Source organism: Brassica napus, chromosome C5, assembly GCF_020379485.1.
Source record: "Brassica napus cultivar Da-Ae chromosome C5, Da-Ae, whole genome shotgun sequence".
In the NCBI taxonomy this organism is placed as follows: Eukaryota; Viridiplantae; Streptophyta; class Magnoliopsida; order Brassicales; family Brassicaceae; genus Brassica; species Brassica napus.
The window spans coordinates 43654696-43668128 of NC_063448.1; the positions used below are offsets into that span (position 1 = coordinate 43654696).

At 40.2% G+C, this 13433-nt stretch overlaps 1 protein-coding gene across 1 annotated transcript; it reads right to left on the minus strand.

Annotated features, from left to right (window-relative positions):
• Positions 1–12470: 12470 nt before the first annotated feature.
• Positions 12471–12974, minus strand: LOC125587283 (putative F-box/kelch-repeat protein At2g41360). Its single transcript, XM_048757515.1, has one exon. The coding sequence runs from the start codon at positions 12972–12974 to the stop codon at positions 12471–12473; it is 504 nt and encodes a 167-aa protein (XP_048613472.1).
• Positions 12975–13433: the final 459 nt, after the last annotated feature.

Sequence of the window (13433 nt, forward strand, 5' to 3'; positions counted from 1 at the left end):
GTATTCCTCCATTTTTTGAGCAGCAAACGAATACAGTTCTAACTTCCCATCCTTGCCATCACGATCAACCACTCTTGTCCAAACCTTGAGCTTTGTGTTAAACCACATTAACCCACTTCACTGAAAACAAGCGTAGAGTACATTCTTTACCACAAAGAAGAACTTCACATAAGTTAGCATCTCCGTTGATTCATTTTTTATACCTTCTCTCGGACTATACATGCTGACTCTCCCATCCCTGCCCACCATATAAACCTTTTGCTTCATAGACACCCAAAAATCCGATTCAAATTTCGCTTTCTCCTCGAAGTCCCAGGTTTGCGTTTCTGAATCAAACACTTCCACTTGGCTATCTTCATCACTTCCTCCAATTACGTATATCTTCCCCTCGACCACTCCCACTGCTACTTTGTAATCTGCCGACCGACTCACTTTCATGCATGGAGGCGTCCGTAAATGACCAAATCTGTGATATAAACAAATTAAGTCCCACATTGTAGAATTAGATAAGGAGAGTCTAATATATATAGAGATGTTCAACTCTAATAGTACGAGGCTTTTTGGGAAGGAGCCCAAAATAAAAACCCTTCCGGGCCAGCTTCTTAGGCCCAAAGTGGACAATATCGTACTAATCGGATAATAGAGAGTTGGACACGGGATTTCACAATCCCAATAATTGGTATCAGAGCGGTTGACGAGAAATCTGCAAGAAGACCAAAATACCCTTCGAGTAGGAACGGGACCCATCGAGTTAGGATTGGGAGGTGTGTGTGGCAGCACTACAAGAAAACATCAAGGATTCTGAGGGAAAAAATCGTCACAATTTCGTCGGAATATCGTTATTCCGACGAAATTCCGACGAAACACGTCGTCGGAAATAATTCCTCGGAATTTCTTTTTTCCTCTGAAATCCCTCGGAATTTTCCGACGGAATTCCGAGGAAATAAATTTCCGAGGAAATTCCGAGGATCCCTTGTTTGTCGGAAAAGTCCTCGGAATATACCGAGGTAGAACTTCGTCGGGATAATTCCTCGGAAGTTCATCGATCGATGCGTGTTTGGACATATATACATCGATCGATAGGAGTATACCGACGGACTTTTTCCTCGGTTTATTCCGAGGAACTGTTCCCTCGGTATATTCCGAGGGATCCGTTCCTCGGAATTTTCCGAGGGAGTTGTCCCTCGGAAAATTCCGAGGGAAATGTCCCTCGCTATATTTTAAAAAAAAAACGGATCGATCGATGCGTTTTTGTTCAAAAACGCATCGATCGATCTAGTGAAAAATATAATTAATTTCCTCGGAATGTAAAAAATATTAATTTTTTTGAAAAAATAAAATTTCTGAAATTTAAATTCGAAAATATGAAATTAAAAGTAAAATTGAAATCATATTAATTAATATTCAAAGTTTCACAAATAAAAATAAAACATTCCGAGATTGGGAAAAAAAAAACTACGGGTCTGGCACGTCCGGGAACACCTCGTTCGGGTACATCCTCTGCATCATCTCCATCATTTGCTGGTTCAGCCTCCTCTGTGCCTCATAGCCCGCCTGTTGAGCCGCCATCTGGGTCTCCAACAAAGATATTCGATCATCTTTGTCCTTCAACTGAGCCGTAAGTACTTCTGGATCAACAAAGGGCGGTGGTGCAGAAGAAGGAGGAACCGACCGGGTGCGACGACCCAAACCGAACAAACGTCCCTTCTTCTTTGGAACCGACTGAATAGAAAAAAGCCAAATTTAGAAATTTAAACCAAGAAATAAATGAATTGAACTTTAAAAAAAAAAGAACTTACGGATTCAACGATTTCGTTGATTCGAAACCGGGACAAGTTGGTCGAAGCCGTCGAAGCGTCATCCTCGGTTTGAAGCTGAGACACTTCGTCTACCACCTGAGTTTGGACCAGGTCGACCACGTCCCTCACAAGACCGTCATCAATCTGGCCGGTCTTCTTGTTGGTATACGCCCTCCTCATTAGGGCGAGATCATCGACCGGCTCGCCATCATTTTCTTCCGCCTTGAAAAAAAACATAAAATTAAAGAAACATTAGAAATTAGAAGAAATGCACAATAAATTTAAATTCTGAAACTCAAATAATTGAAGAAAAAGCGGTTGAACTTACCATGCGATCTCCGAGAGTGGCAATAGATTGAGCACCCAAGTTATGCTTGTAGATGCCCTTCCCTTTACGGTCGCTCCTGCGGTTGGTGGAGTTGGTGGAAGAAGTTTCTTTCGTCTCCTCCTTATCCCAATGCGCACACAACTCCTTCCAGACCGTGTCGTTCATCGACTTTGGGACCTTTTAATTAAAAAAAAAAGAAAAAGTTTAATAAATTAAAAAATAGTTTAATAAATTAAAAAATTGTTTAATAAATTAAATCGAACCTTATTGATTTCCCACTTCTTCTTCCACTCGTGGATCTGCTTCCCATAGTTGTCCATTACTTTATGGACGAAGTGGTGATAGATAAAGAGCGTCTCATCGGAATTCCAGTTGAACTCTTGCTGAAAAAAAAACACAATTAGTAGAAAATTTATATTAAAGATTAAAAATATAAGTAAAAAATTAGAATACTTACCGCAAACTGACGAAACCACAGAACCTGCTTGTCGGTTGGGAAGTGAGTGAAAGTCGGATGTCCACTGTCGAGGGCCGAGTACATCATACGGTTGATCCATGCGCTGATCCCGTTCCCGGATCGGTTGAACCTTATTAAAAGAACAAACGGTTAATAATGAATCCAAATTTAAAGAAAAAAAAATGTTTAATTACCATGTTTGACCCCGTCCATGTGGATACGGAGTGAGATACGGAAGATGGTCACGACCGGGCTGTTGAACCAACTCCGCAACCCTCATCACTCCCGGAGGACCCGGAGGAACAGGAGCGGATGCAGCAGCGGGAGCGAGAGGAGCATGAGCGGGTGCAGCAGAGGGAGATGTATGGTTGGAGCTGTGGGGCGAAGGGGAATCCTGAAAATGGCTGGAATCCCGAGACTGGCTCCCCGTATCACCACGACCACGACGCTGTCGAGGCCGGGTCTGATCATCATGAGACCTGTAAATTAAAAAAATATATTTAATAAATACAGAAATATATAAATTAATTTTTTTTATTAAAAAAAAATCCCAAATAATTTAATCACAGAAAAAGATTTATATATATTAAATTTTTTTAATAAATATATAAAATAGTTCTAATAAACAAAAAATAGTTTTAATAAATAAAAATTGTTTAATAATTACAAAAAATAGTTTTAATAATATATATATATATGAAAAATATTTTTAAATCCCAAATAATAGTATTTAATCACAAAAAAAGTTTTATAGATATTTAAAATGTTTTGTAAAATCCAAAAAATCGAATTTATATAGAAATTTTTTTTGTAAAATCCAAAAAATCGAATTTATATAGAAAAATCGTTTTGTAAAATACAAAAATCGATTTTATATACAAAAATCGATTTTATAAATACAAAAAATAAAAAAATTATAAAAAAATTCTAAATCAATTCAACAAAACAAATTATTCAACCAAATCACAATTCTAAACCTATTATACAACCAAATCACAATCCTAACCAATCACCCTAACAAAAATCTATCAAAACTACACAAAAACCTAACAAATAGAACCTAAGAGAGTGGGATAGGGTCCTTACATGATTTGTGTAAGAGAAGAGGGAGATCGCCGGAGATATCGTCGGATTTCAGGGGGAAATCGCCGGAGAGAAAGAGAGGAGTCGCGCAGAGGAAGAAGAGAGAAATGGGGAAGAAGAAGGGGCTCGTGGTTATAAAACCTAGGGTCCGACGGACATTATCCGTCGGAATTCCGTCGGAATTCTAATTTCAATTTTCGCGAAATATTTGCCCGGTAAAATGAAAATATTCCGAGGAAATTCCGACAGATAGTAAAATATCCGTCGGAATTTCCTCGGAATATTCCGAGGAAATACCGAGGAACTAGTGTTTGGGGTTTCAAAACATCAATTTTTTTTGCCGTATTTCATTTCTTATACAATTGTAATGCATACCATTGAGGATTCTTTGTATACATGAGCATAAACCATGAAATAACAAATTTCAAAACTAATTGAAAGTATTCCCTTTACCGTTCATTAAAAGGTATAAGTGTTTCTCTTATGTTGCGAGATTTCGTTCATACAATCGGAAAAGTGTTAATTATACGGTAAGGAACAAATTTTTGACTTCATAATGAACGTAAGACACTTAATAAGGGTTATATAGGTGTTATTCAAACGGCAAAACGTTGTTTTCGGTTTAAAAACCCTATTTCCTCGGATTATTCCGAGGGAACTCCGAGGAAACCCTCTTCTTCCTCGAAATTTCCTCGGAATATTCCGAGGAAATTCCGACGAACTAGTGTTTGGGGTTTCAAAACGTAATTTTTTTTAAAAAAACGCATCGATCGATGCGTTTTTGAACAAAAACAAATCGATCGATTACTAAGATGGCCCGGGCCGTAAGATTGTGATCGATCGATGAGAGTATCCCATCGATCTATCGACAATCTGAATTGTTCCTCGGAATTTCCTCGGAAAATCTTGTATGTTTTTTTAAAAATGCATCGATCGATGCGTTATAGAACAAAAACGCATCGATCGATTACTAGGATGGACCGGGCCGTAAGATTGTGATCGATCGATGAGAGTATCCCATCGATCTATCGACAATCTGAATTGTTCCTCGGAATTTCCTCGGAAAATCTTGTATGTTTTTTTTAAAATGCATCGATCGATGCGTTATAGAACAAAAACGCATCGATCGATTACTAGGATGGACCGGGCCGTAAGATTGTGATCGATCGATGAGAGTAACCCATCGATCTATCGACAATCTGAATTGTTCCTCGGAATTTCCTCGGAAAATCTTGTATGTTTTTTTAAAAATGCATCGATCGATGCGTTATAGAACAAAAACGCATCGATCGATTACTAGGATGGACCGGGCCGTAAGATTGTGATCGATCGATGAGAGTATCCCATCGATCGATCGACAATCTGAATTGTTCCTCGGAATTTCCTCGGAAAATCTTGTATGTTTTTTTAAAAACGCATCGATCGATGCGTTATAGAACAAAAACGCATCGATCGATTACCAAGATGGCCCGGGCCGTAAGAATGTGATCGATCGATGCGTTATAGAAACAAAACGCATCGATCGATGCGTGTTCGGAAAACAGAATTATAAGGCAAAACCCGACCTTTTTTGGATCTAAACCTTAGAACTCTCATCCCCTCCGATTTCCCCTATAATTCGCCCCCCCCCCTTTCTCTCTCTATAATCATCCGATTTGAACAATTTTGGGCTCTATTCCACTTGATTTTTCGAGCTCTACCTGATTCCTACACTCGTCTTCACCCTAAGACAGGTATACTCCGCGAATCTCCACATTCTGAAATCGTGTTCTTGAGCAATTTTTTGGGTTTTGTGAATTTCTTATTTCCGTGTTGATTCCTTGATCAAATATGCATGAAACAGATGTTTAAACATGGAATAGAACACAATTGTCTGTGATCAACGAGTTTGGAACATGATTTGAGATGATTTAGGGATAGAGAATTTTTTTCAATTTCGTTTTTTTTTATCACAACTCGATTTCGCTTTTCATTTTCATGTTGCTTTGAGTTCTTAATTGATTATAACCATGTTGAGAGCAATGATTCTATTTTGTAGAGAATGAAGCGCACGAAAACATCAGCAAAGAAAAACACACAAGAAGCGGGTTCGTCACAGCTGGAGAAGCAAAGGCCAAAGAAGTGGGATAAGTCTGATACCACCCACTACAACAACATGAAGAAGGTAGCCGTTCCGGCTACACAACTAGCATGTCCTGAGACGATGACAATATTGGGAATCAAAGCAGACATTGAAGGACTGTTCCAGAACATGGGTCTAGGCCAACTATGCAACCTCAAGGAACCCACTTATCCGGAGTTGGTACGCCAGTTCATAGCATCCGCATACGTCACCCGTCCCGATGATAGCCATCAGGAAGGTTTTCTGGCATTCGTAGTGCAGAAAGTATACTATGAGGTATCTTTCACAGACCTCTGCGGACTATTTGGATTGAGTGCGGGGGAGAGGACATATGGTCTTTATTGGACTTCAGAGCTGTTGAACTTCTGGGAAACGATTGGCACAGGGGTTTATAGATCTTCTCAGGCAAAGGAGTCACTTATCCGGAGCCCAGTACTGAGATATGCGACACGCCTCATTGGCTCATTGCTATACGGGACAACCACAGCCGCATCAGTCACGCAATGGGAGTTGTGCCTCCTGTACCAAGGTGTGAGGCATTTGCTACCGGCATTTGGAAACTCTACATTCCCACCTGCTACTGCCTTCAACATGGGAGCGGTGCTGGCCGCAAACTTAGCAGGATACAAGGGGAAAGTAACCAAATCCAAGAGCAATGCATGTGGATTTGGTGCAGTGATTACTCGGATCCTTAGACATGTGGGTGTAGACTGTGAGAACCACCAGGTAGCACTGGACAGATCGAACAACATTGCTTGGAACTACCTGGATGTCATTTCTCTAGTAAGTAAGGAGTTCATAGCTGGTCCCCACTCGAGGATCGATCGGGATGGTCCTTACGTCTACGTATTCCAGGACCGAGCGAAGAAAACACTCTACTGCCACCTGCCTCAGATCGGCCTGACTGCTCTACTTTCAGAGGCTGCAGTTGAGTTCCTACCCCCTGCTACCGCACTAGTAGACAAGCCATCCTTCTTCACGCCAAAATATCAGACCAAAGGCAAGGGCGTGGTTGATGAAGAAGGACAAGATGAGGCTGCACAAGCCATTCCAGATGATTCACAACCCCATCAGCTACTCCCATCAGACTCCAGCCAGTACAAGCTGCAAGAGCTTCCACCGAACGCCACTTCGCGCCAGCAACAACATTGGAGAGATCAGAGCATAAAGACAAACAACGACATGCTACACAAGATCTGGGCTGCCATTTCACGTATCAGGCCGTGTCGTTGCCAAAAGGATGATGTAGTTCATCGGGACAACTCTCCATCCAGCTCTGGTTCGGGTTCGAGTGGTACACACAGGGTAAGAAAGAGGTCCAAGAGACCCAACGATGCAGGAACATCTGGAGCAGGAGACGAGGAGTAGGAGCTATCACCGGCTATTTTATTTTCTTTTCTATTCTAACGTTTTATGGTCTTATTTTCTGTTAATTTTGAACTGAGTTTTTTTTTAGGTTTCTTAATTATGAGTTCGTATTTCTTTTACATGGTTTCTTTGTTTTATTTGGTTGTGTTTTGTGTAGCTTTTAATTCGTATTCAGCTTTGCCTTGCTAGATAAACCAAATAACTATTATCCGAGGAAAGAGGTTATATCAAGTGTTCCTCGGAATTTCCTCGGTATTTCTTAAAAAAAAAAAAAAATAAGTTCAATGGTAGTCTGTTTCCGAGTCATCATCACCAGATGAATCTGAATCTGGATCTTGGTGAAACTCTCCAATTACTGGTTCATCCTCTACGTGAACGACGGCTTCCTCTCCAAAGTCGGTTAAATCGACTACAAGGCCAACTCCAGCTAAATCTTCTGCTGCACTACAGTTGCCGGATGTGCTTGGTTGTAGTGGGTCTTCCAGCTCAGAACTTCCCTGAACTCGGCCTCTCGGGTTGAGTCTTGTAACAGTAACCCATGGATCATCTCTGTTCCTTACCCGGGGGTACTTGATATAACAAACCTGTAACATTTAGAAAAATTATAAATTAATACACATGATGATGAATCATTCTGAATAATTAACATTTAATTACCTGATCGGCCTGGGAAGCAAGAATGAAAGGATCATAATATTGCAGCTTTCGCCTCGAATTTACTGATGTAACACCAAATGCATCTGTTCTCACACCTCGATCTGGGGTGTTGTCGTGCCAATCACAATAGAAAACAGTACAGCGCAATCCAACCATGCCCAAATACTTGATTTCCAAAATCTCATGTATGTGTCCGTAGTATACATCATCTCCTGATGCAGAACAAACGCCAGCATCATAAGTCGTACTCGAACGTCTCCTCTTCTGAGTTGTGAATGCATATCCTCGAGTACAAAATCTCGGATATGACTTCACAACAAAGTTTGGTCCAACGACCATCTCACGTATCCAATCGTCAAATGTTTCACCTCTGGCCAAACCAGCAGACACCTATTAATAGCACATATATATATATTATATCAATAAATGTGAATTAGTATAAATATGTGATAAAATATATTTTAATTTGTTTAAAGCACTCACATAAGTAAACATCCATCCAGTAAATTCTCTCTGCTTCATTTCTTCTAGTTCGTCCTCTGTGGCGTATCTATACTCGAACCGCTTTTCTGCCATGAAAATCCTGTATATGATGACAATAATGTAATTAATTAAGATTTAAATTTCAACTTGTTAAAATAAAAATTTGTAAGCTCATTTATTTACCTCTCATATTGAAGAACGTCTTCGCAGTTGGTGAGCAAATATGTTTGCAAATGACTGCGCTCCTGCTCAGTAAGTCGACGGTCCTTTGGTTTTCCGCTAAGTCGTCCAACGTCTGTGAAAATGTCTGGAACCGTAACATGATATGTTGCCCGTTCGCCTCTATCATCATGCCGAGCAGGTCTTCTGTTTTTGGTCTGAACTTCTGCTGGAAAGTAGTACTCGGCAAAGTTTGAAGTTTCTTCATTGATCATCTGTGCGACTATAGAACCTTCCACCCTACTTAAATTTTTCACCATCTTCTTCAAATGGAACATATACCGCTCATACAGATACATCCATCTATACTGCACAGGACCACCAAGTTCCAATTCTCTTGCCAGGTGAATAACAAGATGCTCCATAACATCAAAAAATGAGGGAGAAAATATCTTCTCAAGGTTGCACTGAATCACGGCTATGTTAGTCTTCAAATTTTCAATACCTTCAAGAGTCACTGATCTCGTGCATAAATCGCGGAAGAAACCACTTATCCCTGCAATTGCTTCATGAACATTTCGTGGTAATATTTCCTTGAAGGCGAACGGAAGGAGGCGCTGCATCATTACATGGCAATCGTGGCTTTTCAAGCCAGTAAACTTTCCTTCCTTTCTGTCGATACAGTTACGCAAATTTGATGCGTAACCGTCTGGAAATTCCACATCGTTTGAAATCCAATCAAAGAACGCATCTTTTCCCGCTGCATCAAGTCGGTATATGGGAAAAGGAGCCCTACCATTCTGAACGAGCACATATATCGACTAAATCCAGTCTTGACTTCAAATTATCCTTTGTTTTACCTTGAACATTAAGGATCGTGTTCATGAGATTGTCAAAAAAGTTCTTCTCAATATGCATGACATCTAAATTATGCCTTAGCAGATGATCCTCCCAGTATGGCAGATCCCAGAAAATACTTTTTTGTGCCAGTTATGTAGTTCTCCAACAGCATCTACCGGAAAACGCTCATGTCCACCGACTTCTGGCGTCCTTTCTGCACCAAAATCTCTTAGTTGTATCTTCAAATCTTTCCCACAAAATTCCGGAGGTGGACTGTCAAACACCCTCTTGTTCTTCGTAAACAAATTCCTACTCCTACGATATGGATGATCAGGTGGTAGGAATCTCCTGTGACAGTCAAACCAACACGTTTTCCTTCCGTGCTTTAGTTGGAAAGCATCAGTGTTATCTTGACAATATGGACATGATAGCCTTCCATGCGTTGTCCATCCAGACAACATACCATATGCTGGAAAATCACTTATTGTCCACATTAGTACTGCCCGCATTTGAAAGTTTTCTTTACACGAAACATCGTATGTTTCAGCACCTTGAGCCCATAGTTGTTGCAACTCATATATTAGTGGCTGAAGAAACACATCAAGTGATCTCTTAGGATGCTCTGGTCCGGGAACGAGAATCGAGAGAAACAAAAACTCTCGTCGCAAGCACAAGTTTGGGGGGAGGTTGTATGGTGTAAGAATGACGGGCCATAGAGAATACTGTCTTCCACTCTTGCCAAACGGACTGAAACCATCAGTACATAATCCAAGGTAGACATTTCTTCTCTCATACGCAAAGTCGGGATACTTTGATTGGAAATGCTTCCACGCTTTTGCATCTGAAGGATGTCTGATCTCACCATCTGTTGAGTGCTCCGCATGCCATCTCATTGGTTGCGCTGTGCGTTCAGACAGATACAACCTCTGCAACCTTTCCGTCAAAGGTAAATACCACATCCTTTTATATGGCACTGGAACTCTTCCACTTGTATCTTTATAACGAGGCTTTCCACAAAATTTGCATGTAACCCGCTGTTCATCCGCCCTCCAATAAATCATGCAGTTGTCGCTGCATACATCTATTACCTGATACGATAAACCAAGACCAGCTACGAGTTTCTGAACCTCGTAGTATGAACCAGGAGCTACATTATCCTCGGGTAGAATACCTTTTACAAAATCAGCAATCGCATCCACACAGTCTTCAGCCAAATTATAATCTGTTTTAATGCCCATCAATCTTGTAGCAGATGATAAAGCTGAATGACCATCTCTGCAACCTTCGTACAATGGTTGCTTTCCAGCATCCAACATATCATAAAATCTCCTAGCTTCTGCATTGGGTAAATCTTCCCCTCTAAAATGATCATTTACCATCTGCTCAGTACCTACACCATAATCTACATCCGTTCTAATTGGTTCTTCTAATCTAACCGCTGGCTGAGGTTCACTAGTACTACCATGTTCATAATCAGTTTCCCCATGATGATACCAAATTTTGTAACTTCGTGTAAACCCACTCAAATATAGATGAGTCCAAACATCCCACTCTTTAATAACCTTTCTATTTTTACAATTAGAGCAAGGACATCTTAACATACCTGTTTTTGCTTCCGGTTGTCGGTGAACTAACCCCATGAATTCAGTTATACCTCGTTGGTATTCTTCCGTAAGCAATCTCGTGTTCGGATCCAAATGAGGTCGATCGATCCAAGAACGAAAATAATTTGAAGAAGACATATTTTTTATGAATCAAATTCGTGTGTAAATAGAGTAAGAGGGAGGATGAAGATATGAAGTGAATGAAGAGGAAGAGGAGTGCTTGTATTTATAGTTTAAATCCTGCCGACATACCGAGGAAATTCCGACGGAATTCCGACGGACAAAACTAGTTCGTCGGAATTTCCTCGGAATTTTGTAAAATCCCCCAACGGCTCTCCAACGGCTACAATATTTCCTCGGAATTCATCGGTTTTTTCCGAGGAACACAGTTTTCCTCGGAATTTCCTCGGAATATTCCGACGGACTGTAGTTTCCTCGGAATTCCGTCGGTATATTCCGAGGAAATTCCGAGGAAACCCAATTTTGTGTTTCCTCGGAATTTCCTCGGAAATTCCTCGGTATATTCCGAGGATTTCATTTTCCGTCGGAATGTCCGTCAGAATATCGCTGTTTTCTTGTAGTGCAGAGATCAAGTCAAAAGATCCTGGAAGTCAAGTTGTGGGACACGAGATGAATGTGATCCTTAGTTTGAGGGTGATAATGTGATGTGATATAAACAAACTAAGTCCCACATTGAATAATTAAACAAGGAGTGTCTAATATATAAAGAGATGTCCAACTCTAATTAGTACGAGGCCTTTTGGGAAGGAAACCAAAAATAAAACTATGCGGGCTTGCCTAAGGCCCAAAGTGGACAATATCGTACTAATCGGATAATATAGAGTTGAACATGGGCTCACACAATCCCAACAATTGGTATCAGAGCGGTTTGACGAGAAATCTGCAAGAAGACCAAAATACCCTTCGAGTAGGAATGTGACCCATCGAGTTAGGATTGGGAGGTGTGTGTGGTAGAGATTAAGTCAAAAGATCCTGGAAGTCATTTGTGGGACACGAGATGAATGTGATCCTTAGTTTGAAGGGGATAATGTGATATAACAAACTAAGTCCCACATTGGAGAATTAGACAAGGAGAGTCTAATATATATAGAGATGTTCAACTCTAATAGTACGAGGCCTTTTGGGAAGGAGCCAAAAGTAAATCCATGCGGGCCAGCCTCTTAGGCCCAAAGTGGACAATATCGTACTAATCGGATAATAGAGAGTTGGACACGAGATTTCACAATCCCAACAATTGGTATCAGAGCGGTTGACGAGAAATCTGCAAGAAGACCAAAATACCCTTCGAGTAGGAACGGGACCCATCGAGTTAGGATTGGGAGGTGTGTGTGGCAGAGATCAAGTCAAAAGATCCGATCCTGGAAGTCAAGTTGTGGGACACGAGATGAATGTGATCCTTAGTTTGAGGGGGAGAATGTGATATAAACAAACTAAGTCCCACATTGGAGAATTAGACAAGAAGAGTCTAATATATATAGAGATGTTCAACTCTAATAGTACGAGGCCTTTTGGGAAGGAGCCCAAAAGTAAATCCATGCAGGCCAGCCTCTTAGGCCCAAAGTGGACAATATCGTACTAATCGGATAATAGAGAGTTGGACACGGGATTTCACAATCCCAACAAGATCGAATATCAAGGATCCAAAGCTCGGTGGAGCGGAAGCTTCTTCCGCCAATGAAATAGATCTCTGATTCAACGGAGACTGCAGAACCAAGATAAGAGTTCGGGACAATACATCGGCCGACGACAAAGATCTCTGCTCCAACTGATAGTTGGTGGTCTTCTCACCAGGACGGAAAGTGATCCAGTAGCTAGTGAGCCATCTCAACCTGGCATTGCCATGATATAAATGATAAGAGAGGTAGACGGACTTAAGCTGGGATCGCAAACGGTATAGTTCTGGCGACCTGAGGGCTTTGGAGACCAAAGAGAGGTTTAGGTCATAGCATCTCGGAACGCGGAATAAGCAGTTCAAAACAACCTCGTCTGGCAACAACGAAAACGATGATGATGGCCGTGATTTCTTCGAGTTGGAGGCGGCTACAACTGACATCGTGAGCGTATCGATGTAAAGGAAAAACCTAATACAGTTTCATATATATACTAGGTAATAACCTGTTTCATGGGATGAGTGAAACTTAAATTTATAATATTAATTGATAAGTCAACTAGATGTTTTCCAGCACCATGTGCAGTAAGAAATTTTTTAAATCTAATGTATATTTAAAAATAAATTTATTAAATATTATATATTTTACTATTTTCTTACTAATATTTAATATAGATTTGATATATATTAAATCAATTTGCATAAAACTAATAAAATTTGTATAATTATTAAAAATTTAGCCTAAACAATATTTATAAAATTTGTAGATATATAAGAAACTAATGATTTTACGATTAGATATTTAATTTTTTAAAAAATTGTAGAAATTTTTGAAAGCTTTAGTAATACAAATTGTATAATTATACAAAAATAATAACATTTCGAAATTTGAAATGGTATATA

What these genes read in the sequence shown, in the direction of transcription:
- LOC125587283 (XM_048757515.1), bottom strand. Translation starts at nt 12,974, where the DNA reads ATGTCAGTTGTAGCCGCCTCCAACTCGAAGAAATCACGGCCATCATCA.